The sequence below is a fragment of the Rhinatrema bivittatum genome, chromosome 1 (assembly GCF_901001135.1).
Source record: "Rhinatrema bivittatum chromosome 1, aRhiBiv1.1, whole genome shotgun sequence".
In the NCBI taxonomy this organism is placed as follows: domain Eukaryota; kingdom Metazoa; phylum Chordata; class Amphibia; order Gymnophiona; family Rhinatrematidae; genus Rhinatrema; species Rhinatrema bivittatum.
The window spans coordinates 509,843,116-509,869,676 of record NC_042615.1 but is presented as its reverse complement, the minus strand read 5'-3'; the positions used below and the strand labels follow the sequence as shown (position 1 = coordinate 509,869,676).

The 26,561-nt window shown below is 42.7% G+C and overlaps 1 protein-coding gene across 7 annotated transcripts in view; it reads right to left on the bottom strand.

Moving 5' to 3' along the window:
• MBD1 (methyl-CpG binding domain protein 1) overlaps positions 1-26,561 on the bottom strand; it is a 322,119-nt gene that overhangs the window by 36,154 nt on the left and 259,404 nt on the right. For 5 of the 7 annotated variants that reach the window (XM_029611568.1, XM_029611550.1, XM_029611587.1 and 2 more), the window contains one exon: positions 20,289-20,501. The exons of the other annotated variants lie outside the window; for them this stretch is intronic. In XM_029611568.1, coding sequence (XP_029467428.1) covers positions 20,289-20,501 — 213 coding nt within the window. The remainder of the gene's footprint in view (positions 1-20,288; positions 20,502-26,561) is intronic. 7 annotated transcript variants of the gene reach the window in all.

The following is a 26,561-nucleotide window of genomic DNA, read 5'->3' as shown; positions in this document are numbered from 1 at the left end:
CCATTACTGAAGAAAAACTACAACACCACACATCTGGAGTTTACCAGAAAGCAGAGTGACTCATTTAAAATGTAGGATAAGGTTTTGTGGTCAGATGAGACAAAAAAAAGAGAGAAATTATTACTTACCTGATAATTTCCTTTTCTTTATTAAGGACAGGTGGATCCAGAACCAGTGGGTTACGCACTGCTACCAGAAGATGGAGTCGGAGCAAAGCTGACATCATGGAATATATACCCCTGCAGTTACAACAGCCCACCAGTATTCTCTGCAAAAGCCAACTGTAGACAACTAACAAAACTTGATTAACAAATAACCATTCCAGTACTCAGCCAACAGGAAGAACACTGAGCTCAGACAAAGAGTGTAATAACAGTAGTCTAGGGACTGCAGTAAAACTTACCAGTAAAGCCCTGGAACATGCAGCCACGCAGGAGGACAACAGCATAAACATCCAGCAGCCAAGGGCGGGAAGGTGGATCCACATGTCCTTATTAAAGAAAAGGAAATTATCAGGTAAATAGCATATAGACAGGTGGATCCAGAACCAATGGGATGTACCAAAGCTACTCCTGAATTGGGTGACAGACTGCCCACGGTCCGATCAACACCGCACATGCAAAGGTTGCGTCTTCCCGGGCCTGCACATCTAGGCAGTAATGCCTGGAAAAGGTGTGTTAGGAGGATCACATCTCAACTCGACAAATGTTGATGTGAGACAACAATCTAACCTCCGCCCATGACACTGCCTGAGCCCTAGTGGAATAAGCCCTATTCTGACTAGGCAATCGCTGCTCGGCATCCACATACATGGCTGCAACTATCTCCTTAATCCAGTGAGCTATCGAAGCCCATGATGCAGGCTCGCTCTGTTTACTCCACACGAGGAGAACAGGCAAGCCATCTTCCTGAGATGTTTAGAAACCTCCAAATACCTCAAGGTATGCCTCTTGACATCCAAGGGCCATAACAGGCAATATTCTTCCGCATCTCTTTCCCTGGGCAGAGACAGGCAGGGAAACTGACTGAGTCAAGTGAAAATCTGAGACCACTTTTGACAAAATCGAAGTAACAGTATGCAGCTGTACCACCCCAGGAGTCACCCGTAGAAAAGGCTCCTGACAAGACAAGGCCTGCAGTACGGAAATCCTACGCACTAAACAAATTACCATAAGAAACACTGTTTTCAAGGTCAGTAACCTCAAGGCTACGCATTGGTCAAAAAATCCAAAACTAGATTAAGACTCCACAAAGGCACTGGCATCCGCAAAGGAGGACAAAGAGGCTTCACGCCTTTTAAGTAATGGGCCACATCTGGATGAGGCAACAAGGGTCCACCATTCACCTGACCTCGAAAACAGGCATGAACCATCACCTGTACCTTTAATGAATTAAGGACCAACCCTTTACTCAATCCATCCTGCAAAAATTCCAAAATTAGAGGGATCTTAACCGAATGAGGAACCCTTCAATCTTCACACCAAACCTCAAACCCTCACCAAACCTGCACAAAGACTAAGGAAGTGGGTAACTTTCTCGCTCGTAGCAAGATGGCAATCACCGTAGCAGCATATCCACGCTTCAGCAAGCGAGTCCTCTCAAGGGCCATACCGTAAGACAAAATCGAGTCGGATCTTCATGAAGACCAGGCCACTGCAGTAGCAGATTCCTGTGAGCTGAAAACCGGAGAGGAGTCTCCAACAGGAGCCTTCGCAAATCTGCATACCACAGTCTTCTGGACCAATCTGGTGCCACCAGAAGCACCATCCCCTGTTTGACTCTCGATCCTCTGAATCATTCTGCCTAACATGAGCCACAGGGGAAAGGCATACAGTAGTTTGCCCTCTAGCCACTTGTGCACGAGAGCATCAATGCCCAATGACTTTGGATCTCTCCTGCAACTGAAGAAGCAATGAACCTTTGCATTGCATGACATTGCCAGCAGGTCCACAAACAGGAGGCCCTAGCAATCTACTATGAGCTGGAACTCTTTGTCTGACAATTCCCATTCTCCTGGATCCAGATTCTGTCTGCTGAGAAAGCCGGCTCTTATGTTGTCTTCTCCTGCAATGTGCAAGGCTGAGATCTCCTGAAAATGCAGGAAAATGCATTCCATAAGTTGAACTATTTCCTGCGATGCTTGCTGGCCTTGGTTCCTCCCTAACAATCTTCTTAGATGATCCACTTGCATCCACCACTGCAGTTACATGCAGATCTCCATCAGCAGGTGGAGTCGAATCGAATAGTCCTGAGACTGTGGGCTCCAATGAGACAGCAGAGTGCGCTGAAGAGGATGTATATGTGCCATCGCCCATGGCACCACCTCTAGGGTCGCCACCATCAATCAAGTATCTGTAGATAAGACCACTCTGTGGGACGTATCGTGTGTCAATAAACGCACCTGTGCCATCAGCTTCTGAATATGACTCTCCGCAGGAACACTCTGCCCTGCTTCATGTCAAACCAAACAGTGAGGTACTCCAGTGACTGTGATGGCTGAAGATTGCTCTTGGGCAGGTTCACCACCCAATTTAGCTCCTGCAACAGGAGATCACCCTGCACGAGACCCAAAGGCTATCTTCCAGACTCTTGGACCAAATCAGCCAGTCGTCTAAGTACAGGTGTACCAGAATCCCATCCTTTCTTAGCTCTGCCATCACCACCACAACCTTGGAAAAAGTTCTGGGCACGGTGGCCAAACCAAAAGGTAGCACACAAAATTCATAATCACCCCCCCCCCCCCCAAAAAAAATAAAATGCAGAAAACATCGGGGCTCTAGCGGATGGGAATATGAAGGTATGCCTTGGATAAGTCCAAAGACGTCAGAAACTCCCCCAACTGTACTGCCATTATCAGAGTGCAAGGTTTCCATGCAAAAATGAGTCACCCGCAATTGATGGTTGACCCCTCGAGATCCAGGATGGGGCGAAAAGAGCCCTTCTTGGGCACAACAAAATAAATAGAATATCGGCACATATTTACTTGAGACATGGGCACTGGAACCACAGCCTGCAGGCTGAGTCTTGACAACATACACTCCCCATTGCCTGGCTTCTGCAGAGAGTTGCAGGGAGACACCATGAAAATGTTTTGAGGAATACTGCGAAACTCCAGAGCATAGCCATCTCTTATCACCTCCAGAACTCACTGGTCTGATGTGATCTCGACCCACCTCTAATTAAAAAAAAAAAGGCAACCCCCCTTCCATCTCCTGACCCCGGAGGTGGGTCGGCACACCTTCATTGGGAGGCTCAGGCGGGCTCCATTACCCAAGCCTGCACCCCGTCTGGGCTGCCTGGGACAAAAGGACTGAGACCTATCCAAAGATCGAGCCCTCTGAAAGGCTGGCCATTTTCTCCAGCTCACTCCCAAACAAGAGCGAGTCTTTAAAGGGCAACTTCATAAGGTTAGACTTCAAAGTTGTATCGGACAACCAATTTCTCAGCCATAACTGATGCCTGGCCACTATTACTGAAGCCACCCCTCTAGCTGAAGTGTGGATCAAACTACAGCCCACATCTGCCAAAAAGGCAGCTGCTGGATCCAACACTGCCCTAGAATTCACACCAGATTCATCGACCTCCTGAGAGAAAGTAAACAAGAGCAAGCCACCAGGGAACAAGAAGCTATCTGCAAATTAATTGTCATTGCTTCAAAAGCCTACTTAGGGATAGCCTCAATTCTTCTATCCTGTGCATCATTCAAGGCCACTCCCCCTTCTACAGGTATAGTCATCCACTTGGTAACAGCATACACATGCACATCCACCTATGAAAAGCACAATTGCTCTCTTGCAGCTGGACCAAGGCTCATCCCCCTTTAAAATTAGCTTCTGGGGTGCCCCTTTAAAGATTAATCAATTATTGAATGACCTCCATAATAGAGAAGAAACAAGAGGCTTTACGCAAAGAAATCAAATTAGGATCTTTCTTTGGCTCAGACATGGATTCAGCCCCTGGTATTCCCAACATTTTCAAAGTCTGTGAAATCAGAACTGGTAACTCGTCTCTATGAAAGAAGCACAACATAGTTCTATTCGGCTTCAATCCTGGAGGAATTTTCCCATCCTCCATGGAGTAAGGATCGGCTTTATCATCCATGCCATCTGGGTCCCTATCAGGGAGACCCGCAGCAGATCTCTGCGCACTCCAACACTTACCGCAGCACCAGGCATGCAGGAATCCGCAGTCTGCGAGCCTGACCTTTTAAGATTAGCCAGGGCCGAGGACTGTGTTTGAAGAAAAGACTGCAGTCCTTGAAAAAAAATTCTACCCAAGAAAAGACAGAAGGAACCATGCCAAAACCAGGGGCATCTGACCTGCACCCAGTGAATAGCTTCCCCGCTGACAAATCAGTTAGCAGAGCCCCAAAATCAGGAAACACTTCTGACAGTTCTTTTTCCATTCCCGCACTAGGCTGGGAAGAACCGGGCTTAGTAAAATCAGACGGAGGCAGTTCTCCCTGAGCCTCCAAACAGCGCTAATACCAGTTAGAGGGAATGCCAAGCTGGCATGCCAGAATATGACATGCAGCACAAAGGGCAAGGAGCTTAGGATTCTTTGCTATGGGCATCATCAATCTGCCAATATGCCCCAACAGACATCTGATAAGAGTGCGCCCGGCTGTATTCATATTGTAAAAACAAGGCGCCCAAAATTTACGCATCCATATTTTAGGCGCTCAACACTGTCTTGATAAGCGCACAAACTAAGCTCCCACCAATGCTTGACAGTGCGTGTAAATAAGCGCGTGCAAATAAGTGCATGCGCACAACAAGGTGACCAACCAGGATGTACAACTGGGTGCACAAGCACAAAACGATGCAACTAAAGAGGTCAGTCTTATGCGCGTGAAAACACCGCGGTGGCCTACCTCACAGCAAACAAGACAAGCCTAAGAGCGGGGCCTAGCCAAAAGGCTACTGAACCCACCAAGCTGTCCATGTTTCCCAAGCTCCCCGGAGGCGGGAAAGAATGTTGGATCAGTGCACAGAGCATGGAGACCGGGCGAGAGAATCCCTACTTAACCCCCCCTTTTCCTCTTTTTTAAATTATCCTTTACTTGAGCTCAGCCCATCTCGGTTGAATACCAGGTCTGTCTCCAATTGTGGGGGCGAGAGGGCAAGGACCTTTACTGCTGTGCTTGGCTTCTTGCACCCACTTGCCTTTCAGCTGGTTTTTTTACACAGCTAAGTCCACACCAGCTGAAAAACCAGCTATCAGATCAAGGCACTCATCTGAGGAAGGGATCCAAAGATATCTCTACAGGAATTCTCAACTGAGGGAGGGACCATTGGGTATTGCCATAGGAGAGCAGGGCGAATAAATCTCTTCTCCTTTGAAAAAACATTTTAAGCAATCTCCAGTAGGGAGATGCATGTCCACCATTTACTGGAGACAGAATACTGGCAAGGCTGATGTCACTGCAGGGGTAAATATACCATGTCAGCTTTGCTCCGTCTCCATCTGCTGGTAGAAGTGCATAACCCACTGGTTCTGGATCTACCTGTCCATATGCTAAGAAATGGGAGCTTTTTGGCCAAAATTCAAAATGCTATATGTGATACAAACTTAACACTGCCCATTCCTCAGCAAACACCATCCCAACAGTAAAATATAGGGGGTGGCAGTTCCTCTGCAGGGTCTGGGAATCTCGTTAAAACTGAATGATGGATGGAAGGTGCAACATACAGGGGAGATACTGCATGACAACCTGCTTCAGTCTGCTTAAACAAATCTTGGGAGAAAGTTCACCTTTCATCAGGACAATGATTCCAAGCACAAGGCCAAAGCAACACAGGAGTGGCTAAATAACAAAAAGGTGAATATCCTACAATGGCCAAGTCAAAGTCCATATCTCAATCTAATCTAGCATCTGTGACACTATTTGAAAACTGCAGTCCATAAGCATCATCCAACCAACCTGAAGCAAATCTGCCAAGAAGAATGGGCAAAAATAACTCCCAAAAGACAAAACTGTTATTGCATCAAAAGGTGGTTCTACTAGTCTGAAGGGGTTGAATACTTATGCAAGCAGCATTTTTCAGTTTTTTATTTTATTTTACAAAAAATGCAGAGAAATAATGAATTGTGAAACTGAAAATTTATTTTACGAGCATACTGGTTTGCAACAAATATACCGTCTGGTACAAGTTGTGTGTGTATATATAATTCAGCTACAGGTTTATGAGAATGAAGGGGAAGTGTAGAAAAAACTAATTTTAGGAAATATTTATAAATGTTTATGAATGTACTGCTTAAGACTTGATTGGTTTAAGCTTTTGACAGGATCACATTTAAATATACAGACTTCCACCAGGCTAGATGGCATGGTGTATGAGTGTGTTCCTATGTATTATACTTAGAAAATCTGGTTGCTTACCTGTTAACAAGTGTTCTCCATGGACAGCAGGATAATCAACTACACAAGTGGATGACATCTGACATAGCTGACACAGAATTATTTCCACAAGTGTTTGGAAAAGCCTAAAAGGCTTTTCTGGGCATGTATCTAACTTCCCATGCAGCCACCACCATGCAGGTTCCCTCAGTCTTATACAAACGTTTAACAGAGAAAACAACTCCAGTATGGGAGACGGGAGGGTATGTGTAGCTGATTATCCCACTTGTCCACTGAGAACACCCATTACAGGTCAGCAACTTGGTTTTCTCCAAGGGACAACCCAGGATGATCAGCCACCCAAGTGGAACTCCTAACAGCTGCTTTCCAACAAAAAAAGTGAAAAACAAGGAACTAGCTGCTAATGGGCAGAAAACATGTATGTATAATATTTTATACTTTTATTTTTCTTCTTTAGGAAGACAACATGAAATAAAAATGAGCCTTAGAGAAGATGGAGCTGGGTTCTAAACCAAAAAAAGACTGTGGACAACAGACTGACTAAACATGCTATTGTGTCAGGAGTCAGTGTCTAAACAGTAGAAAGATGTGAATGTATGGATAAAAGACATGGGAGTGAGGTTAAACCAGCCCCTTGGCATACTTCTGAACTTCAGCTGTTAAAAGGAAAGGGAAGCAAGTTAAGGAAAGGCTAGTAATGGTCAGGGGCAGACTGTAACTTTTTAGGCAATTTTTATACTATCAAAAGATTGAGGCCAAACGTAATTAAAATTAGGGCTTCTGATTTTAGGTTTTAGATCGATAAACACTGATAAAATCATCCCCAATGCAAAAAATATATAAAACATCTATTTAATGAAACACCAGAAAAACACCACGTCCTCTAGTACTCTCTCACCCTTCCATGGCTTATCCTGGATCTTCTGCTTTGTTTTTGTGCCTTTTCCATGCTAACGACTCACTGTAGAAATGAATGTATTTGATCCAACCAGACAAGGTACCCAACAATAGGACCTCGTTGTGAAAATATTAACACACCAATTTTTAGTACCCCCAAAGAACGCCTAATTAGCTAGAAAATAAACATCTAAAATCAGAAGCCCAATTATAATAAACAGATTAACCATGTGGAAAATTAATCTAAAGCATTGTTTAGTCTGGTAAAAGATTGAACAGAACATAAAAACTATAAATTTATCCCCAATTATCTAATAGTGACGAATTCGCTGGGTATTAGGGAAACAGCTTTGGCTTGGTTTGAAACTTTTTTGGGCAGGCATATATTAAAAGTAAAGTTAGGTGGTTCTTTTTCTACCCATCGGAATTATATTAAGGAGTTCCTCAGGGTTCCAATTTATCCCCTATTTAGTTCAAGTTTATGTTAACCACTAAATACTTTAATTAGAAAACATGGCACGTCCATATTTATAGGACATTTTCAAATTTACTGCGAATTAGGTTCCTCTTGATACGATCAGCTGCAGAAACTGAACCAAGGTCTGATTGAAATTTCTCAGTAGTTGAGGGCTAATAAACTAAAGGTTAATCCACTAAAAACTGAGGTCTTGTGGATTAAGGAAATCAACTCTAGCTTTTGATCCTCTCAGACAATACTTTTCTCCCTCTACAACAAGAAATATAGATTTTTGGAGTAGTATTAGATTTGGATTTAAATTTGCATGCCAAATTTCTAGAGTGGTTCATTGTTGCTTTTTAAACTTGAGAATCATATATTATGACCCTCTCTCTCGAGGAAGCTTAGCAACTTAAAATTCATACTACCATAACAAGCCAGTTAGATTACTGTAATGCTCTCTATGCTGGGGTGACTAAAGGGTAGCAGCATAGATTACAACTGATCTAAAATATAGCCTTTCATATTCTCCAGTGATGAAAATCTAGAGATCAATCTCCCCAGTGTTAAAATCTTTACACTGGGGAGATTGATAGGCCTATAGGATCGATTTTTCTTTGTTTAAAATTCTGCATGGATTGTCTCCAAAATATTTAATGGATCGGTTGATGCATTCTACTTATTAGGGACCTAAGGTTCTCCCAAGAGGTTAGACCACATGTCCTCACACCAAAAGAGGTTAAGATTGGTGTTAACATGAAAAAAAAAATCTTTTCCATTTAGTTTGCCAATTTTATGGAATTCTATGCCAAATGAAATTCAAATTATTTTAGATTATCTAAATTTTCAGAAGCAGAGTAAGGCGTAGCTTTTTAGATCAGTATTTTAGTGATGGAAATGAGAGTTAGGAGTTTTATTATGTTACTGTGGACTTATTTCCGTTTTAAGTGCAATTTAAGTTGTATTATATTTTGTTTAATTTTTTGTTCTATTTATAGTTTTGTTGTATTTTATGGTGCATGTTTACTGTTTTTTCAAACTATCCTGGAGTCTTTATAAATGGGCAGTATATAAGTTGAAGATATAAAGTCAGTCTATGTTGCAGCTTTACAAATCTTCTCAATGGAGGCACACCTAAGATGATCTGCAGGTGCTGCCATGGCTCTAACATTATGAGTCTTGATATGCCCTTTTAGAGTCAGACCTGTCTGAGAATATCAAAGGGGATGTAATCTGCTATCCAATTAGATAAAGGTTATAGAGATTCCAAGTTTATTGGGGTCAAAATAAAAAGCTGGGTGGACCTTCTAATGAGCTTTGCTCCAAAGAGAAGACAACTTCTCTCTTGTAATCCAGACTGTGCAGGGCTTCACCTTTGTGAACATAGGACTTTGGAAAGAATGCTGGCAGGATGACTTACTGGTTAAGATGGAAGTCTGATACTACCTTGGGAAGGGTGCATAACACTACGTTATTATGATGAAATTTACTTCAAGGTGGATGTCTCTAGGGCCCCGGAGCTCACGAACTCTACTGGTTGAAGTGATTGTCACAAAAATAAAATCTTTCAGGCCAGGTACTTCAACTCACAGGAGACCAGAGGCTCAAAAGGAGTTTTCATCAACTTCATAAGAATGCTGAGGAAGGCTTCAATTGAAGATAGCCCTGTATAAACCTGACAGCGTTAATGGGGTTTTCTTCTACTCTGGGATGGCAAACTTCAACTGTACTAAGGTGTAAGTTTTCAAGCAGTTTTTGTGCGAGACGAGAATGGACCTAGGTATTTGCACTCATATCAGATGGCAAACCTCTCCCATTTTAATTCATAAGACTTTGATGGATTCTTTTCAGGAAGCCAGAAGAATGTGAGAAATTTTATCAGCGAGATCAAAGTAACAAATCAAGTCCAGCACAATATCCAGGGCTATGAGGTTGAGGGACTTGATACTGGAATGATGGCATGTTCACTGGTTCTGCATGATCAATAATTGGGAACTCCCCAACTGAATCAGTTACTTGATCCATAACTCTTAAAGGATCTGAAATCAAATCTGTCTTGGCCAAAAAGGAGCAAGAAATATCATAGTCCATTTGACCCTTCTGAATTTCAACACGATTCTGACAACCAGGAGTATCAGAGAATGTGTGTACAAAAGGCCCATCCCCTCAATGGAGAGAGAAGACATCAGAGGCTAGCGCACTATGAATCTCTCGTGGAGCAGAATTGGGGAACTTTCCTGTCCTCATTGGTAGTGAACAGAGCTATATCAGGAATTTACCACTCAAAGAAGATGTTTACCATTTCCTCATCCAGGGACAACTTGTGATGGTCTACTACCTGTCTGAGTCTACTAGGATATTCTCTTTACCTGCCAGGAATGTGGCCCATGAGGCCCAGTTCCAAATCTTGACTGATTTCCAATAGTAGAAGTGAATCTGTTCCTCCCTGCTTGTTTACAAGGACCATCATTACCCGGATTAGCCCAGTGGCAAGTGCTGAGAATTTCTATGTGGAAGATGGAACGGGTTCTTCACACCATAGGTTGGGACAGGATGTTGCAGACAACATTCCCAATCCCTTGGAAGGAAAGGGAGTTGTGATCATCGCTAAGGACAACACCTAGTGGCTGGACTTAGAACCCATGATACAGGGTTCTAGGAGGAACCCTGGAACATAGCTCCTGGCCTCAAGAATATTGCTGCAATGACCAGACTAGGTTAAGTGGGAGGATGGGTCTATTTAAAAAGGCTAAAAATCCCCAGGTGGTTATGAATAAAACTCATAGCACCAGGATCCCAGCACTGGTTTCAACTGAGCTTGAGGGAGAAGAAGAAAGGAGGAATTAATGGGCCAAAATTAAACAAAAAAAAGGAAAATCACACTGATTGTTCATTTGGACAAGGATAATTCTTCTAGAGTCTGATCTCTGAAAGCTCTTACAGCATTTATGACTGCCTGTGTCTCCAGGCAATTAGTGTGGGAATGCTTTTCCTGGTTGGATCAAGGACCTTGGGTAAGAAGCCTTTGTATGTGAGTGTACCCCATCCCAAGTTTGAAGCATCTGTTGTCAGAACAATTTTGTGAGGAGGAATTTGGAACAGTAAGCTCTGTCAGTTTAGCATGAGCCCAACTCAAAGGAGAAATTTGAGTTGAGCCATGAATGCATTCTTCACGTCCCCAAGTGGCTTGATTCCACTAGGACTTTAAGGTCCACTGGGCTTGTCTCATAGGAAGAAATGCCATAGGGAGGCCATGGACTATTGATGTCATATGGCCTAACATTATATGTTACAAACTGATGTCTCACTGTGATCATTAACTTATAAATACTGTTGGTGGGAAGGATTTTGCCTGAGATGTGTATAGCAGATCCCCAATGAATTTCAATCAAGGTGAAAGACTGAGCTTTGATTCTGGGTAATTTATGATGAAGCTCTAGCAACTCCAGCAACCAGAAATTGGTGAGCATAGATTCCCTTGCACCAGGTATGACATGAGCTCTGAACCAGCCCATCATCCAGGTAGAGCAACACACATACTCAGCCTGCGTAGATATACAGGTCAAAAGGCAATATGTGATACTGAAAAAGTTTTCTTATTACAAATCAGAGACCTTTCTTGTGACTGAGATGAATCTCTGTAGGTATAGGTATCCTTAATTCCTGAGAAAATAGCCAGTCTCCAGAAGGGGAACAATGGTGCCCAGGGAAATCTTGAACTTTTCTTTCACCAGAAATTTGTTCTAGGCCCTTAGGTCTAGGATGGGACAAAACTTTCCCCTCTTTTTGAGAACAAGGAAAATACTTGGGAATAAAATCCCTGCCCTTTTTCCTGTACTGTGACAGGTTAGACCACATTGGCCTGTAAAAAGGAAAAGAAATCCAACTAGTGTTGAGTCTCTGGAATAATTATTTTCACACACTATACCATGGGCCTGGAAGCTACACTATGCCTGTGTAGCTTGCAGGCCCATGGTAGTTCCAACATGTGGACCTGCAAGTAGATTTTCAAAGAGAAACTCCATTTCCCTTTGAAAATCCTGGAGCGGCCACTGTTTCAGGGATATTTTTACCCCATATACTTTGAGTGAAAACTATGCAGGATTAAAAATATGCAAGGATACCAAATTTAAATCCCCACATGTACTCCTGCTGGCCCCCTAGGCCACCCTTGGCTCTGCTGCTTTTACTCACAGGAAAGGGGTAGGCAATTTTCAAAGGTCTTTTACCTCCAAGGGTAAATACCTGTTTACTCACAGAAATCCCTTTGAAAAACTGTCCTCTCCAAATGATCTCTTGATGGGCAATTTTGAGGGAATTTCAAAAGATGCAATATGTAGACAAACACACCTGTGGAAGGTTATAATGGACTGTTTGTGTACAACCTCAGCGAAACCCTCTGCCCCCCCACCTCCCCAAAAAAACAGGTTAATGCTTTGAAACAAAGACTGGAGTGCTGGCTATGCACTTTAGATCTAGTCAAAACCTCAACCCCAGCTTTGACTGAGATATCCATGGAATCTAGAGTTTTTAGCATCATGGGGATGTGATCTGGAAATCTTGTTGCCAGAGGCAAGTGGTTGCAGGAGAACATCTTTTCTGAGTTAAAAACTGTCTCCTGGTTCGTCCATTCTGGAATCTCCCAGACAGGATCAACTTGTATCACTTGAATCCCTGAAGCATATTAGACTACTTCAATTCACAGCAGGTAAGTTTTTGTTTTGGGGGGGGGGGGGGGGATACCATCATGTAACAGCTCTACTGGCTCCCTGTTGTGTACGGGGTAAGTTTAAAATTCTTACTGCTGCATTTAGATACATACATAGGTGCTGCCCTTAACATCCATCAGATTTGTTTCTTTTGTATCGATTTGCACAACTCTTTGCTCTTCACAACTGGGCTTACCATTCTGTTGCCCACAGCAATAAGGCTGAAAACTATCAGTCACTCAGCTTTTAGTTACTTAACAGCTTCATTATGGAACAATCTCCCATTACACAGAAAATTATCAGAACTTTAGGAAGAGAGTAAAAGCCTGTTTTTTTCCACATAAAATTTCAGCTTTTAACAGGGCACACTCATTCTAGTATCTCTACTTTTAGTTCCTGTCCTGGGAGCATATTATACTTAATAGTTTAAGTTTTTTTTTTTTAATTTGTATTTATTTATATAATTATTTATTACTGTAACACGATTATTGTATTCAAAATTGCTTATTTTTGGTTAGAATATTTATTGGTTTGTTACTATGTTTATTTTATAAACTCTGATGTTTCAATGAAAAGGCAAGCAATCAAGCAAATAAACTAAACAAAGAGTGGTTTGGAGGAGACACTACAGACAGCATCTGAAACATGGATCAGTGGTCTTTAATTTGATTCACCACTTCTTTCACTACCTCTGAAGAGATTATCCCCACTGCATTACCCATCTGTGAATCTTTCCTTCATATTCTCTGATGCTACAAGCTCATAGCATCTATCATCTTGAAATAGGCTCCTGATGATATTTTGAAAGCATCAAAAGATGAACAGACCAGATGCTTTCCACACTACTCACCTAAATTAATCAAACAAAAATCTCCTTATATCTCGAGGGAGGTGCTCAGAAAATGTCTTTGCTCCTTCCAGAATACCGTGCATGTATTCAATCAAGATGATCCGGTAGGTCACTATGTGGGAATTTAACAGTGTTCTGAACAAACTTTCTCCCAAAAAAGTCTAAAGTCCAAGAGACTTGCCTCAAGAGTACTGAAGAATGAGCCTTTTGATTTCTTGGCCTTTTCTACAGCAGATTCAATTATCACAGATTGGTGTGGCAATTGGGGATTTGTTGAATCCAGGAATGGGCTGGACACAATATTTTACATCCACCTTATTCACAGGGAGTACAGAGAGTAGGATCTCCCACATTCTTTTCTGTACATTCTGGAGAAGTTGGTGAATTCTTTAGAAGCATCAAGGACCTTGAGGAAGCCAAATAAATATGCCCAGTGTTTATCCTCTACCTTCGAATTAAAGGGAAAGGCCCGATTCATTCTCTGAACAAAATCTGAGAAGAAGTTACCTGAGACATTCTTCTGGCCTGAGAAGGCAAGGGGTCAAAGGAGAGATCAGGAGAATGGAGACATTTAGTCTTACCTGATAATTTCCTTTCCTTGAGTTCAGCCAGAGCAGTCTAGATGCATGGATTATGCTTCCCCAAGAGCAGATGAAGATAGAACAGATTTGTTGACATCAGCCTGCCAGTATTCAATAAAACAAACTTAAGAGAAAAAAAAATTAAATTACTTCCTACACACATACACTAACCCAGGGGTTTTCAAGGGAGAACGAAATGCAAGGTTCGCCCAAAGTGGAAACATATGGAACAAGGCTACAGAGGCCACCCAATGATGACAGCATCTGAACTGCGGATACAACCCACTTTGCATGGCTAAAAATCTGAAGATCAGAAAATTGGCAGTCTGGGAGAGTCCACTTGGTCTAGCTGGACTCAAGGAAAGACTAAATGTCTCCTTCCTCTTCCATCCACCCAGACCAGTCCACATGCATGGGATGTACCTAAGCAACCCCTGAATCTGGGTGGGATTCTGCAAGACCCACTCTCCAGATGCCTGAACCAAAAGGAATCATCTACCCTAACTCAGACATCAAGATGAAAGCACTCAAAGAACGAATGTAAGGAATGCAAGTAAGTTTGTGCAACTGCTATGCACATCTCCACTGTGCACAGCAGAACTCTGTACATAACACATCCTGAACACTAGTAGTGTGTGTTACCTTTTCTGCAACCACTAAAATGTACTAGGAAATTTGATCTCTAAAACATATTGGACACCTTCAGATATTGAAGAAATCCTACATATGTCTAGAAGGTAGCGCTGTCTACAGCCTTCAGAGTAAAGTTTCCTTCTTAAGAAGAAAAGAACATCATCTGATCGAGATGAAACTAAGATGGCACTTTGAGGAAAAAGGATGTAACCTTTGCAGAAATATTTAGTCACCTCTGAGAATCTTAAGAACAGAAACCTACATGACAAGGTCTTTTTTTTTTTTTTAAATAAATTCTTCCTCACACTTTCCAAACTGGCTCAATGGGAATACCAATTAGACAGTTCTGAACCAAAAACAGATCCTAGGAAGGAACACACTTGCTATCTGTGCAGCCGAATATGCTTGATTCCCCTAAGGAATGCAAGACATCTGAATGACACACCAATGGATTGCCCATTAGGCAATTCCCTATAAATGACAATAGCCTCTACCTGCATTGGCGAGGAGTTCAGAACTTAGCCACTCTCTCTCCATTGTCAAGAAATCCAAAAGATAAGCTTGATGCTATTGCACCACACTTCCCTGCACCTCATGCCTCAGAAACCTTCAAAACCACAAGAAAAACATTACTCTGATCAAGTATCTGTTCTTAGTCCAATCTGCCCTCTCAAGAGCCATGCTAGAAGACAATCCAAGACAGGACTTTGCAAACTATTTGGCCCTCTAACAAGAGAACTCCTGGACTGAGGCAACCATAGGTGTACATCATCAAATAGCCTTATCAATTTTGCATACTAGGATGTGCTAGGCCAAGCAAAAGCATAACATCACCAGATCAAACATCTGCTATCCTCTGCAAGGACCTGCACACCAAGGGCCATGGAGGAAATCAGAACAGAAAACCCTCGCAATGGCCATTCCTGAATTAGTACAACCTGACAGAATGAACCTGTTTTTCTTGACTGAAAACATTTCTTTGCTTTGTCACTGCTGCTGATGGCCTCAGCCCATGTCAGGTTCCTTTCACTAGTGTACTAGCTGGGAAGATGTCGCTTCTGACAATGCCCATACCCCTGAATTCACAAATATCTGCCTGCAGGCTTTCCACTCCTGCATTGCAAGCTGCCAAGAGCATTCCTACAAATGTCTCCACACACTTCAGCAGGAATTCTGCTTCTCCAGTCACTGGAACTCATGGACCTTCCCTGATTCACAAATGCAACCATCATAGCACTGACTGAGACAAAGCAGATTGCCTGTCTCTAAAGAAAGGAGGAAAGACTTAAGGACATTCTTCTAACAGCTCTTGTTTCAAACCAATAGAAGAATCATATGGCTTTGCCCTATCTAAAGATACCGTTCTCAGTCAATACTAGACAAGCAGGAATTGTAGATCTACTCCTTCTTCCAGGATCTTGATCAGGAATACCAAGTCAGATTGGCTTTGGTCTCCTCCCACCTTAGAAAACTTCTTGAGAATACCTAAGACTGAGGAGGTCATCTTGAGAGCTAGGATCTTTGCCAAGAGCTCATGTGAGCTCTCGCCCACCAAAGCAATCTCAGTGCCATAGAAACCTAGTATCTGAAGGCAGGCCTACCTGCAATAAACTTCTGATTTGGCATTGTAGCTTGAGTCTCCTTTCCTCAGGTCAGACCTTCTAGTGTTTTACCTATCCCGCAGGGTATTCCACAGACTGGGAGGAAGTCAGCTTGCTATTGTCAAAAACTGACCACCCAACCCCATTCTGGCAACCACAGCTCACCCTTGCAGATACCATTACATGCTCTACCACTGGCTAGGCAGTGTTGTCACCTACATCATCATTAGGGCAAACAAGAGCAACTGTCCCAGGGCTGACAATACTGGAATTGGCATTATGGCTCCTATGTGACAAACACATTTTGTTACTCATAGATGTCAGATACTGGATACCTTTTTCTGCTGCAACTGGACCCATCTCCAGAAAAACCCTGAAAGGCAACCACCTATCAATGCCTCTGGAGCATGGGTCCTTACACTTACTTTCAAGAACCTTGTGTACTGGAGGGATCTGTGTGCCCTTCTTTGACACTTCTCGTTACCATGCAGAACTGAAACTGCTAAGGGCACACACCCTCAAGAAGTCAAAGACATAACAGGCATATACTACTTGAAATGCCTTCCAGCATCTTGTAGTTGATACCCTCCAAGATGGCCTCCTAGTCTTACCCTTGGGAAGTCTGGGAGACAGACTCAAGTCTTAACCCACTTCGAGACTCTTAGAGAAGCTTTGTAACAGTGTCCTGCATATATGAAAACTTTGGTACACTTGTACTGCCCACAACAAAGCTTACATTCTGCAAGCCAACAGCTGCTAACCATCCCTAGTTATGCCTTTTCCCAAGTGGCCCCAGTTTTATGGAATTCTTTTCCTCTAGAAATATGTATAATTAGTGATAAATGTTTTAGGAAGATGTTGAAAGCTTTTTTATTTAATGATGCCTTTAAATGATATGTTCTATAAGATGCTACTTTATTTTATGACTGTATAAATTGAAGCGGATCACAATTCATAAAAAACAAACAGTATTTTGGTAATGAATGTGGTATAAATAAATAGAAAAGCTTAGCCCAGCCAAGCCTGAGATGTAGAATACGTAGCTCAATTCTTCAACCAGAACAACTGACAAACAGATACCAAAGTAGCCATACTCCACACTGAAGCCCGTAAAAAGGTCACATGATTCAACAGTAATGAAGGCCGCATCCAGCTCCAGCTGGGCAGTCTCTTCCAGCCCCACCCCAGGGCCTTCCCAAGATCTCTCCTGGAGACACTGCCCCAAGCACAGATGTGGCCTGACCACAATACCACTGCAAAAAAAAAAAGACTCAGAGGGCTTGTCTGGAAGCCTCAAGGTCTGCAAAAGCAGTGATTTGATCCTCTGGTTCTGGGCATCTTTAAGGATTGCACCTGCTCTCTACCGAGGGAGAATTCTTTATTTTAATTTCCTGCCTGCCTAAAGGGACCATATGGCGAAATCCTCTCAGAAGTGATAAGCTCCCAGATCATTCTAAGGAAAGAAGGGCTTCTGCCAGTCTCCTGATTCCAGGCAAGACAGAATCTGGCACCAAATTATCTTGAACCACCTTCATCTCTGCAACATCCAAAAACTGTAAGGCTTGCATAATAAAGGAGGAATTTCTTTTTCTTTTTTTAGAACTAAGAACCACTTTAGAATTGTCTTTCTTCCTGGAAGAGTACTCCAGTCATAGAACATAAGCACCACCAGATTGTGATATTTCTCACTCCCCCTCAACACAAACCCTTTTTCTTAAAAGGGCTGTATAAGCTCCCTCTTGGGGTGGAGGGAAGAAAAAAAATAAAAGTCCATGCTTGCATCTGCCAAGGCAAAAGCTAGTTGGAACAAATGCAAAAAACTGGGAACATGGAGGCACTACTGTGGTGCCACAACCTTCCCAGGGACAGAGACCTCAGAGACTATAAGACTCCGCTAGAATTTGATCCCTCAGATGCCATCATTTCTATAATGGCTCCCTATCCTGAAGGCATCAAAATGGCCATCATTCCTGCTGAGACCATTTGCAGGTAAAAATCTGAGGACCGGCTCAATAAATGTGGAATCCCCCCCGGGGCAGCTTACCACTGCTGCTTGTTCCTCCAGTCCTCCCCCCTCCAGGCACTGCCAACCACAAGAGTTCCTGCTTCTTCACAGCCTCTCATCCCTCAACACAGGTTGATGAGATTTCTGTGCTGTTGTCCCAGTAGTTGCCAGGACACCCATGAATCTGATTGTGCTCAACCAGAAGAGGAAACTTAAATACTGCCTATATATTCCTTTGAAGTGTTGGCTTTGCTCAACCAGTGGGGGCAGGGAGAAGAGGGGGGAGGGAGAAGCCTAAAGAATGTCATCCCAGGAGCTGCCAGTACCTCCATGAATTTGGCTGTGCTCAACCAGGGGAGAAATAGACCCAAAAGCCCGTCATCTCAGGAGCACCCAGTCCTCTTCTAATTTCCTCTTCATTGGGCCTAACCAGGAAACAACTCACAGCATTGGGAAGCTTGCCTACAATCTGCTAGAGACTAAATGCTTGCAGGCTGAGGTTAGCATGGGAACATATAAAGGGTGACATCTACAAACCTGTTCTCTATCGCCATCTGCTGGTGGGGAGGAATAACCCATTCGTCTAGACTGGTCTGGCTAACTGAAGAGGAAAATCCTCTTCACATCCTAAATCTCCGGATCTGAAAGTGGACTCCCAGGACTGTTCAAGTAACCAGACCTAAAATCAGAAATGGATCAGAGACTGATGAAGCATCAAGGCTAAATGATACTGCAAAGCTGGTGAAACTTCTCTTTCTGAGGCTGTTCAACTCAGACTCACTAGGGATGGATCCAAAGCATAATCTGTTCCAAACAATGGCTTTCAGTGCTGACCCACTTGGTTTTGGAGCAAAGGATTCAAGGGCAGATCTATCAGCTCCACAGCCTACATGGAGTTGCTCAGTGACACTTGAGTCTGCTTCAGAGAAAACCTTGCAGATCCTTCTATCCAAATTTGAATAAAAAAAACTGAAGCCAACACTGTAGTGGGCTCAGTTAGAGAGGAGAGGTCCTGAGTAGCCAAAAGGGAAGCACTGATAGCAAACAAATGGACCCTTGTAGACTGTTTCAATATAGAAAAACTCCAAGATACATTACCCTCTTGGCATGTTTGTTTGCATCTATGATGATCTCAACCTCTGTGCTATCAGGTGCTTGAAGAGAAGGAAGGCACCGCCAATACTTCGAAGAATGCTTTCACTGCTCAGAGCCACAACTCCTCAGACCAAACTCAAATCCAAGGAACTCAGGTGCCAAGTGGTGTAAGCAGGAAGGTTCCCTATTCTTGGACTTATGTTTATGCTTCAGTGCCAAAGCTTCTCAAGCAGCCAGTGCAGCTCCTGGGTCATTAGAAGTCGATACCTTTGGTGCTGAAGTCCATAGCCCAGTCTTCTTTCTAGCAGCAATATCCTGTATTCTCAGCTGCCAGCGCTTGATGGCCCTAAGTGACATCTCTGAGAAAATGTCACATACAAGGACAACATGCTACAGCTCCAAACGGCACATGCACACTTCAAGATGATCCATGAGGTAAATCAAAGTTGCAGCAGGGGCAATGTTTGAAGCTGCAAGACTTTTTGGCCATGGTAAGAAAGCTAAAAGAAGCAAAATTAAAATCTGTAGTGAAAAAAATGCCAATCGAGGCTGCTCCAAAGCCAAGGGGGAAAAAAACCTACTTTGGAGTAGATCTTCAACAAAAGAAAAGTTCAAAAGATCTGTCAAAACCTAATTAAGGAATTTAAGATTGGATCAAGGAAAAAGGATGCAAACAAAGATGAAAATTACTGAAAAATATTAATGGCAAGACTGGGATAACACTGGGATAAAAATTCAGAATCTCTATAGACAAAAAAAAAGACTAAGGGGACCCACATGGCGGTGGCTGTGTGGAAAGTCCTGTGCATGCCCAGAGAAGCCTTCTGGGCTTTTCCAGAAGCTGTGGAAATGTTTCCACACTAGTGTGGTCGGATAACATCACCACTTAGGTAACTGATCATTCTGCTTGTCCCTCAGAGAAAGCTATTTTCAAAAACTTGCACAATATCAGAGGTGGTTGTGGCCACAAAAAAAAATAATAAATTTTAAACACCATTCTGAACTAAAATCACACCAAGGTGACAAAGTGGAGGTGGATGAAATGAGTTTTGGTTTTGTTTTTTTGTTTTTAAGGGAGGGCATAGCTGCTGTAATTTACCTCCGTCATTGGATTAGCTAGTGCCGCCCGTGCTGGCAGTGGCAGATGCTGCCGAATGGTCGGCCGGCCGCGCCGACGCCGCACCACCTGCTTGACCTTGGCCAGTTTCCGGTTGGCAAATGAGCTGCTCCTCTTCCGCCGCCCCTTGCGTGGGGCCCTGGTACCTGCTGCCTCCTCTCCAGGGCTGTTCCACGCCGTGGGGAGCAGCCGCTTCTAAAAGGGCGACAGAGAAGGGAGAGAGAAGCTGTTGGGGCAGGGCCCAGCAGGGACGGTTGGGAAACGAAAAGAAAACCAACTTTCCCCACTTTTTCCCCTCACTACCTCACATTTGTCAGATGACTAATTCAGGAAAACATGTTTGGAGCATTCTACTCCACTGCCACCCATCAGTAACCAAAGGTCTGACTTACTAAGATTTTTTTTTCCTTGGGCACAGAATGAAAAAAAAATCCTTAGTAAATCAGGTCCCAAGTCTACAAAACTGATTGCGACAAAGAAACTGAGGTACGCATGAACTAATATTCAGAGCACAAACACACAAGCATCACCTGGGGGAATTGTTACACACGGACATATCACTAGAATAAACTACCTAGGCTGACTGAGAAATTGCATGCTCAAAAAAGGTAATTGCTTATCTCAAATAAATGTTTTCCGATGAAGGCAGTACAAGTCACACTAATAGGACACCTGACCTGCATTATGTACAAAGTTCGAGCACTCATAACTTTCCTAGAAATCTTCTGGGCATGCACGGGTGTCCAGGAGGCATGCTGTCAGACCTGCTGCTGTTCCTCAGTTGATTATGTAACTTGGCATGAACTATAGAAAAAGCAATTTCCAAATGGAGATGTGGGTGAGTTGTGCAGCTCACTGTACTGTTGACATCAGAGAACAGTTACAGATAAGCAATTAGGCTGGGAGAAGATCCTAGCTTAATAGATTTTACAATGGCTGTATCCTGTTACAGTATGAACCATTTCTTCCTTGGCCATTACAGTATTATGACCATCCAGAATATTATCAAAATTTTACTAGCTAGGGCCACTCCATGAAACTAATTTGCAACAGATTTAAAACAAATTTAAGAAAGTATTTTTTCCCATTAACAATTAAACTCTAATTTGTTATCCACAGATGTGGTAAAGGCTAGTAGCAAAGTTGTATTAAAAAAAAATAAAGACCTGAACAAGGTACTGAAAGACAGCTCTATTAATGGCTATTAACTAGATTCACTTGGAGATCTCTGCTTCTTAAGAAATCATGTGCTAGATAATTCCACGTGACTGACTGGCCACCATCGAAAACAGGAAGCTGAGCTTGATGTATCATTGGTCTGACCCTGCATGGCACTTACGTTTATGTTCTTAAGGTTTTGGATATTAGAGGTGTACAAGGGCTCTTAATTTGTCTTCTGATCTCTTTCAAGGAAGAAAGGCTGGTACCTTCCTACTCAGGACTGTTGCGAACAGATCCACCTTTAATCCTCAATCAAAGAAAATGCTTCTGGCCACATTCAGGTTCAGAAATCACTCATGGCTCAGCAAGTCATGCCTAATGATATTTTCATGTCCCTCGAAATAAATGATTGTTAGTATTACACCATGGGAGCATGCCCAGTCCCACATCCTCTCTGTTTCCTGAAGCTTGAAGTAGGATTCCATTCTTTCCTACCGAGTGTTCAGTTTGAAATAAAATTTTGGTAGGCCCAACCAATTTATGAAGTTCTTTAAAGTGTTGATATCTACCGACTGAATTATCCCCTGTTGCTGTGTCCGGGGCTCCTTGTTTGGGAAGACAAGCTGACTGACGTATGTCTAGAAAAGTCATAATTAACTAATTACTGTGATACAATGATATATGAATAGGGGAAAGCTACCACAAATCCTAAGGACTGCGACACCAGCATGTCAGACCACAATGATCTTTCTAACCCTTCTTAATTGTATGAATAAATACACAGCTCTAGGCAGCTCACAATTAAATACCTACAGTAACTGAATATAATCCACTTTGAAGTGCTGAAAAAAGTGCAAAAAGCGGAATATAAATAAAAAAAATAAAAATAAAATAAAACATTCATAATACAACAAAATCATAATGACCAAATACAATAACTAATAGATTTATGAGTTATTTTAATTGCTAACATCCCATTTACATCTTAGATCTTAAAAACCTCCCAGTTAAAAGTAAGCCTACTGTAATAAACCCATCAGTCAGAGAACACCTGCCAAAATAAAGTCTTCATAAGTTTCTTAAAAGTGCTTGTACAGCCAACATCCACTGACAATGAGTTCTATAAGAGTAGTCTGGCGACTGAAAAGATCCTCTTCCGGGATTCAGCCAGTCTGACTAAACAGAGATGGAATATTCAGAAAATTCCTCAGACATCTTAATGCTCGCATTGCGTTATAAACATGCATCTGGTTTGCCTCAGCAATTTATGTATTAACAGAGCAGTCAAACTTGATCCACTCCTCAAATGGCAACCAGTGTTATTTTTAACTGATCAAGAACATGTAAGATGTTCTTGATCAGCTAATCAGCTAGTTTGGGAACTCATGTACTCCCCAGTTTGTGCAGACATACATAATTACTGCTACATACTTGGAAACATGTTCAAAACCGATGTCAAACTAAAGGTAGTACACAATACTAGAATTATTTTAAAAAAGGCTCCAGGGGTGATCTGGTAAACAGACAAGTGAACTTGTCCTCAATGCTGGACAAAATAGAAGAAAGTATTCTAAGATCAGAATTACTGGTCATATAGACAGACATGGATTAACACAGATTCAGCAAATGGAAGTTCTGCCTTTCAAAACATTCTAATAGATTGGGAAATGTAAACAAACATAAGGGCGAGCCAATCAAAATAGTGTAGTTTGATTTTCAGAAGGCATTTGATGAAATGCCTTACGAGACTTTTTAGGAAATTAAAAAGTCATGGAAAGGAGACTATATCCTATAGTGGAGTGGTAACTGAATAAAAGACAGGAAAGAGTTGGACTAAATGGTCGGTTGTCCCAAAGGAGGTGAATAGTGGAGTACCCCCGTCATCTGTACTTCAACCAGTGCCTTTTAACACTTACATAAATGGTCTGTAAAAGGGAACAACTGATCAAGCAGTTAAGTTTGCAAATAACACAAAATTATTCAAAGTGGTTAAAACACAAGCAGGCTGATGAACTGCAAAGAGACCTTGCCAGACTGGAGAACCAAGCATCTAAATGGCAGATGAAATTTAATTTGGTCAATTGCAAAAGTGATGAACGTAGGAAAAAGTAACCCTATTGGTACACGATGCTGAGTTTTGTATTTAGAGTCACCACCCAGGAAAAAAATCTAGGAGTTCAGAGAAATTGAAATCTTCACCTGAGCTTGCATCAGCAGACAAAAAAGAAAATAGAATGTTAGGAATTATTCGGTGAGGACTGGAGAACACTGATTAAATCACAAATGCTTCTATCAATCCATAGTGCAACTGCCACTTAGCTGCTCCTTTTTTGTGCAGTTCAGGATGCCCTGTTTCAAAGATATAGAAAGTTACAGAGAAGGGGATGGAATGGCTCCCGTATGAAGAAAGGCTCTTCAGCTTGCAGAAGAGATGACAGGCGGGATATTTCTCAAATATCGTTTTGTCCCTGAAGAACAGAGTCTCTTGGAGCTGGGAGTTCCTCATGTTTCCGCCTCAAAACCTTTGAAAAGTATGAATAGACTTGTAGTCCATGTTGAAACAATCCTGATGAGCTAATGGAAGGTGATCTCGCTGGAATGACCATGGTATTGGCGCATAAGTTTGGAGGATGGGATCTACCTCCGCAGAGACCTATAGTTCGAGTTGTGGTCGCCTTCTTGGCTTTTCCCAAGGTGCCAAATGTTTCCTTGTCCGCACTTGTTCCCAGGACAGAGAAAGGCTGCAGCTGCAGACTCTTGAGTCATATACTTGGGTCTTGAGTGTAACATCTCCATAGGTGCCTTCAGAAGTCCTGGTTGCAGCAGTCTTGCATTGTGTGGCATTGTGGTTGGCTTCGTTTATAGTGGGCCTGCATCACGTGGAGCTATGTGCTTCGAACGCGGCTGACTTGCATCATGCGAAGGTGCCGTGTGCACTGGAGGTCATGCACCACGGGACAATGCATGTGCGTCATGACCTGATGCGCCGATTACCTGGGTTCCCGATACTAGTTTTGGACGTGACTGACTCATGCATCCATTTTACTAGCATTGACAATGCAGATTTTGACTGTAGTCTCGTCTCTATCACCAAAGCATTACTCTTATTTTATGGGGTTTGGTTTCAGAGGGTTTGGGGTGTTTCCTCTGTGGCTTGCAGGCTATCGATGTATCTGGACCCTCCGAAGAAGCCTGTTTTTGTGACTCCCTGTAATGCACTTTCAGCCCTGGCAACGACTGTACTGAGTGCCGTGAGGAGGGGGCATAGCTTCCAGAAGGTGAAGACTTGGCCTCACCTCCCTAAGACTGGCGATTTTCTTGGCCCTCTGACTCCTGGCCCGGGGAGACATGCGGCCACAGTTCCTACATGCAGACTAGTCATGGTCGGACCCAAGACAAAGATAATTATGCCCATCTGTCACAGACAAAATGTGGCTGCATGAGCAATATTTAAAGCCCAGGGTTTTATTTTGACATTGTAGAGCACTGAAAAGTGCTTTTGTGGTAACTGTTAACTGCTAATCAACTGAGGTGAGAAGGTTTGCATCCATTCAGTGGCATGGAAAAAATGCAACTGAGTATTATTGACTGAGGTAATCATGTGGGAACATCCACGCACAGGCAGAGCATCAAAGCTCTGCTACTCTGAAAAGGTTCCAAGCCACTCATCACTGGATGATGTCGCACCCAAGAAGGCATAGCTAATTCACTCATCTTATCGACAGAAAAAGAGGAGTACCCCAGTCATCTGTACTGAAACCAGTGCTAACACTTACATAAATGGTCTGTAAATGGGAGCAACCAATGAAGCAGTCAAATTTGCAAATGACACAAAATTATTCAAAGTGGTTAAAACACAAGCAGACTGAGGAACTGCAAAGAGACCTTGCCAGTCTGGAGAACTAGGCATCTAAATGGCAGATGAAATTTAATTTGGACAATTGCAAAAGTGATGAATGTAGGAAAAAGTAACCCCATTGGTACATGATGCTGAGTTTTGTATTTAGAATCACCACCCAGGAAAACAATCTAGGAGTCATAGACATTGAAATCTTCAGCTCACCTTGCATCAGCAGACAAAAAAAAAAAAAAAATGTTAGGAATTATTCAGAGAAGACTGGAGAAAGCAAAATTGCTTACCTGTAATAGGTGTTATCCCAAGACAGCAGGATATAGTCCTCACATATGGGTGACATCACTGGACGGAGCCCTATCACGGAAAACTTTGTCAAAGTTTCTGGAAACGTGACTGGCACACTGAGCATGCCCAGCATGCCATGATCCCTCGAGCCACAGGGGTCTCCCTTCAGTCTCGTTTGTAGCAATAAGAGTTAGCAAAAAATAAAATAATAAAACGTTTTGTACCCAACTCCGCAGGGTGGCGGGTGGGTTTCGTGAGGACTACATCCTGCTGTCCTGGGATAACATCTATTACAGGTAAGCAATTTTGCTTTATCCCAGGACAAGCAGGATGATAGTCCTTACATATGGGTGATTAGCGAGCTACAGGCTGAGTCATCTTTGTGTTGGATCAACAGCATACAACTTGTGCAATGGGCACAACTGGTGTACTGTTGGAAAAAATGAGGCAGCCTGAAATCACAGCAGATGGATGTGGAAGGAGCTGGGATTATACTGGAAATAAGTTCAAGACAGATTGTCCAAAGGCTGAATCTTGTCGTCCTTCCTTGTCCAAGCAGTAATGTGCTGCAAAATGTGTGAAGAGAGCTCCATGTTGCAGCCTTGCATATGTCAGCAATCAGTATGGAACGATAATGTGCTACTGAGTTTGCCATTGCTCTGAGTGTGCCTTTACTTGTCCCTGGAGAGAAAGGCCTGCTTTTTCATAGCAGAAGTTTATACAATCTGCTAGCCAATTAGAGAGTGTTTGTTTGCCCACTGCTTTACCCAGTTTGTTTTTGTCAAAAGAAACAAAGAGCTGGGTAGAGTTCCTATAGACTTTAGTGCGTTCTAGATAATATGCTAGCGCCCGTTTACAGTCTAAGGTGTGTAAAACTCTTTCGCCCGGGTGCGAGGGAGGTCTGGGAAATAATGTGAGCAAATTTATAGACTGATTCAAGTGGAAGTCAGTAA